The sequence below is a fragment of the Beta vulgaris genome, chromosome 2, assembly GCF_026745355.1.
Source record: "Beta vulgaris subsp. vulgaris cultivar EL10 chromosome 2, EL10.2, whole genome shotgun sequence".
Taxonomy (NCBI): domain Eukaryota; kingdom Viridiplantae; phylum Streptophyta; class Magnoliopsida; order Caryophyllales; family Amaranthaceae; genus Beta; species Beta vulgaris.
The window spans coordinates 43,107,183-43,112,040 of NC_079203.1; the positions used below are offsets into that span (position 1 = coordinate 43,107,183).

Here is a 4,858-nt window from a genome sequence, read left to right on the forward strand (position 1 = left end):
ATCTTCACCACATCTTCATCGAGGGCGACAATCTTATGGTCATCAACGCAGTCAAAGGCATATGGTCACCCCCCGACAGATCTCCAACATCATCTGAGACATCACCCACTACCTTCTAACAGTTCTTTAGTCATGGGATATACGTCATGTCTTCCGGGAAGCAAACAAGGCAGCGGGATTGGATAGCTAATGTTGGTCATTTAGTTGATGATCATTTCTCTACAGTAGATTGTACTTCTTCTGCTCTCCATAATATCCTTGTAACTAATAAGGTAGGAGCTCTCCTCGTGCAGAGGGTCTCCTAACTTTTTTTTCTTCTTACCTTATTAAAAAAATATATATCATTTTAATCTAATTACATGACTAATATTCTATTCATTATTATACGGTTTAAAACAATATACTATTAATATATACAATATCTTACTACTATTAGGCAATTATATCCCTACTTCCCTAGGATACCTAATATATATTAATATTACTTGATAACCTATCCAAATGAAGAAAAATACAACTAGCAGGATCTAGGTTGGTATATGCTTTACCTCAAACAAAAAGAAGGTTTGTATATGCGTTTCTTATCATCATCATGTAACATTGTAACTATGTATTTATTTCTCCTTGGGGGTTGCTATCTTGTACTCTTCCATTTTATTGTGATGCTTTAATTGATTCCTAATAGTTTTTAATGCATATCTTGAAAATATATATTTTTAATCATGTCCTAGTAATATAGTGACAGTTTATATTCTTAATATTATAATTCACATTATCCAATAATATGATTATGTCCATCAATTAAAAAATGGAAAGATTACATAATACAGTATTCTATTTCATATTGGTAAGAATCTACATAATATTATACTTTAGATGAGAGCATCAAAAATAAAAGAGAATGCCTAAGCGTTTGTTTCAACTTGGAGTAACTAGTAAGCATCACGTACTAATGATTGTGACTTTCAAAAAAATAAATAGTGAAGTCCCAAAAGCAATCAAACAATATAATAAACCTTTTCTTGCGGCATAGACCAAGAACTTAACATACTAATATTTTAGAAGAGAATTCCTCATTATTATCAAGCTAGATTGACACTTTCCTCATTGGTCTTGTGTGGTCCATTGTAAGCTCGCTAATCAAGATATCTATACCTAAATTAGAAAACCTAAAATAGTAACATGGTCTTGTCTCCTACTGGCCATTAGGCATATTAACATGCCAAGACATCTCTAATTAGATTTATAAATTATTAACATTATTGGAGAAATTTAGTGAGCTTCGATCATAAATCACAAATATTTGCAAATCATTAACCCGGACTATTTGCCTATTTGGAACATCTGTAAAAAACTAATTACGACGTGACAAGCTAAGAGTTTAACGGTAAAGTGGGAAAGATTCATTTAGTGAGATTAAAACTAACTAATTAATTTCGACATTAGTATTATATACTCAAAAAAAACTTAAATGAACCTGGTGTACACTAACTTAGTGTGCATCGGGTTGGTAATTAATATTAATTTCATACAATGAGTTTTTACTGAGATATAGTGAACTTATATACAATATAGTGGATTTATTAACGGAAAACATATAATAAAATTATATGCAATATAATGGGGAATTTAATTTTAGTTTTTTAACATGCATGAAAATGTAAGTTGTGTAGTAAGCATTGGGGGTTTGACACGTGCTTTAACATCGATGTTGTTTTCATATAATATATGTTTTTGAATGATATAGTGAGTTTCCTTGTGATATAGTGGGTTTATGAATGATATAGCAAATTGTTTAGAAATGACGTAGTTTATACATGATATAGTATGTTTCTGAATGATATAGTGAGTTTCCACGCGATATATATAATGGGCTTATGCATGATATAGTGGATTTTTGTATGATATAGCGAGTTTCTGAATGATATAATGGATTCTTCATAGATGGTACATGATTTTGGCTAGGTGCGCACTAATATTAACATGAATCGGGTCTACACAAGTCAGATTGTATATACTCACCTTGTATTTATTCATCTTTCCTATTTTACTGTGCTCATTTATCGATGTACTCCTAATTTCTTTCATTACATATAAATAAAAAATCATAGCAATTGAATATTAATAAAATACTCAATGAGACGAATCGAGTGCACATGATTTTTTTTTTATCGAGGAGAATCTAGAATATTATCTCTACTTATGAATAGTATCAAGATTCCAAGTGAGAAAGATATAAGAATATAGAGAGAGTATATGATTATCTTCCACATCTAGTGATTTAGAATTTTGGAATTTTCACCTAATCTGTACCACATACTTCCTCCATTTTTAAATAAGCGACACACTTCTCCCAAAAAGCCTCACATAAAAGGGGAGAAGTGTATCACTTACTTATAAACAGATGTTAGTAATGCAAGTTTTCGGAGCACAATCTTCGATAAAATGTAAATTCAAATATATTAAATAAAGTAGAGACACATCCCTTTGAGCAACTTCAATGGTTAGTTAAAATGATGATTGGCTAAAGATGTCACATCATTTTCTTTAGCTAATTCTATCTTCAGTCAACTTCTCTTTAGTGGTTTAGTTAAACTACATATATAAATTATTACTCCATCCGTCCTATAATATAATGCTTAACTTCTTTATTTTTTACACGGCCTCCAAGATAAACATTTGACTTTCAATATCTTCAATTCTTTATTAATAAAAAATATAAAAAATTGATATTATGAAACTACATTGATGCTAATGTAACAAGATCTCACATGAATACGTTTTTTCACATATATAAATAAGAATATTTGGTCAAATATTTTAAAGTTTGGCCTTAAGAGAGATAAATTAATGGGACGGATAGAGTACTTATTAAAAAGTTATTTGTTGTGGGACCCAATGTTTTGCTAAGCCAATTTGCTTAGCAAACCGAAACTCGATTTTGTACTCCAATGGTTTAGCAACTTGGTAAGTATTTTACAAAATTGCTAGCAAGCAAGTCCTTTTTTTACACACTAATGACACTATAGAAGTTGCTCTTATCCACTACTCCATAAACTTATACTACCTATGTATTTTGTTAGTTGCACCATTTGCTTTTTCACATTTGACGAGACGATTATTTGAACGTTAATATCTCTTGTTGGGTGTAATTAAAAATCATAAAAATTTGATATTTGGAATCCTCGTATTGAGACGAATCTAACAACACCCCACTTGACTATGTTTTTAATTTCTTATATAACAATGCGAGATACCTTAACAAAATTGGTTGATAAATACTGTCACAAAATCAAATGGCACAACTAAAAAAGTACGGAGGTAATATAATCACCCATACAACTAAAGCGCTAATATAAGATATATAAGTAAATAATTTGTCTCCTACATAACATTTTCAAGTAGATAGTGCCTATCTATCAATTCAATAATTAAATATTATAAGTACCTATATTATCTACCAAGAGAGCTATCATGTCACCATCTAAGACTCATTCAATTTCAAAGAACATAAACCCTTATTAAAAAGCTCACAAGTTCCCCTTTCTCACTTTCATTTTCCAAACTCTCCAATCTTCCTTCCTTCCTCTCCAATTTCCCTCCTCCCACACGTGTGCTAGCTCTCAACAATTGCATAGCTAGCTTCATGAACACCCAAGCACCACCCCCACCACCATCACCACCATCATCACCACCTCAAGGCCTAACCAAAGAGGAGTACACCACCCTACAACCCCTCATCCAAACCTACCACACTTTCCACCCAAATCCACCCAACACAACCTCCTCCCTTATCACCCAACGCATCGACGCCCCGGCCGATACCATCTGGCCGTATGTACGCAGTTTTGACAACCCACAGCGGTACAAACACTTCATAAAGAGCTGCCGTATGACCTCGGGTAATGGCTCATCTGTCGGCAGTGTCCGCGAGGTCAGCGTCGTGTCCGGTCTACCTGCTTCGACTAGCACCGAACGCCTTGAACTTCTCGACGATCAACACCGCGTCATTAGCTTCCGTGTTGTTGGTGGACAACATCGCCTACGCAACTACAAGTCTGTCACATCGCTCAATGAGTTCTACACCAACGATGAACAAGTTTATACAATAGTGTTGGAGTCTTATATTGTTGATATTCCTGAAGGTAATTCTGCTGAAGATACTAAGATGTTTGTTGATACTGTTGTCAAGCTTAATCTACAAAAACTTGGGGTTCTTGCAATGCACGGAAATGAATGATCTATATTCTATATATAGTATATGGCAACAAATTTTGTATTTCTTGCAAAAGTATATGGTATAGCTCTCAAAATTTGGAGGATACCATAGGTCTGATAACAGTTTTTATTTTTTCCCTCCTTTTTCTGTTTATCCATATAATTTGGCATGGGTATGTTGATTATTCTGGCCAATGATCTCTACTTATTTTTAAACACCCCTAAAAACATTATGTAGTTAGTATTGGTCTTCTTTTTTTTTTCCTTTTTTCTTTGAACTTTTGTATGGATTTTTGATGGTTGGATGGTTCATTCCTCCCATTTGGTAATTCCCAAAAAAAATTATTAAAAAAAGAAATGAAGACTCTCTTGTTTTGCAAATATGTCTCTCATTCTCTTCTCTTTTGTCCACTAATCCTAGTCATGTAGAAATGACAGTTATATATGCACCTCCTTTTTCTAGTACAACCTTATCATATGGTTACTTGGTTAGTTTAGCAACTTTTTTTTTTTTTTTCAAGTCAAGGTTAATTTAGCAACTTTAGTAATAAGTGGGGAAATTGTACAAGGGAAGCTATTGAAGTTATATCTAAAATTACAATTGCAATTTGGATTTATCCCCCTTTTTCCAATAGTTTTA

General features: G+C 32.8%; 1 protein-coding gene across 1 annotated transcript; it reads left to right on the top strand.

The window, feature by feature from the left end:
* Nucleotides 1-3,474: 3,474 nt before the first annotated feature.
* Nucleotides 3,475-4,601, top strand: LOC104884219 (abscisic acid receptor PYL2). The gene has a single exon (XM_010668831.3). It carries the CDS (start codon nucleotides 3,647-3,649, stop codon nucleotides 4,238-4,240), a length of 594 nt encoding a protein of 197 aa, XP_010667133.1. The 5' UTR covers nucleotides 3,475-3,646; the 3' UTR covers nucleotides 4,241-4,601.
* The last annotated feature ends 257 nt before the right edge of the window (nucleotides 4,602-4,858 follow it).

Excerpts from the sequence above, each read along its gene's own strand:
- LOC104884219 (XM_010668831.3), top strand. The coding sequence starts at position 3,647 with ATGAACACCCAAGCACCACCCCCACCACCATCACCACCATCATCACCA.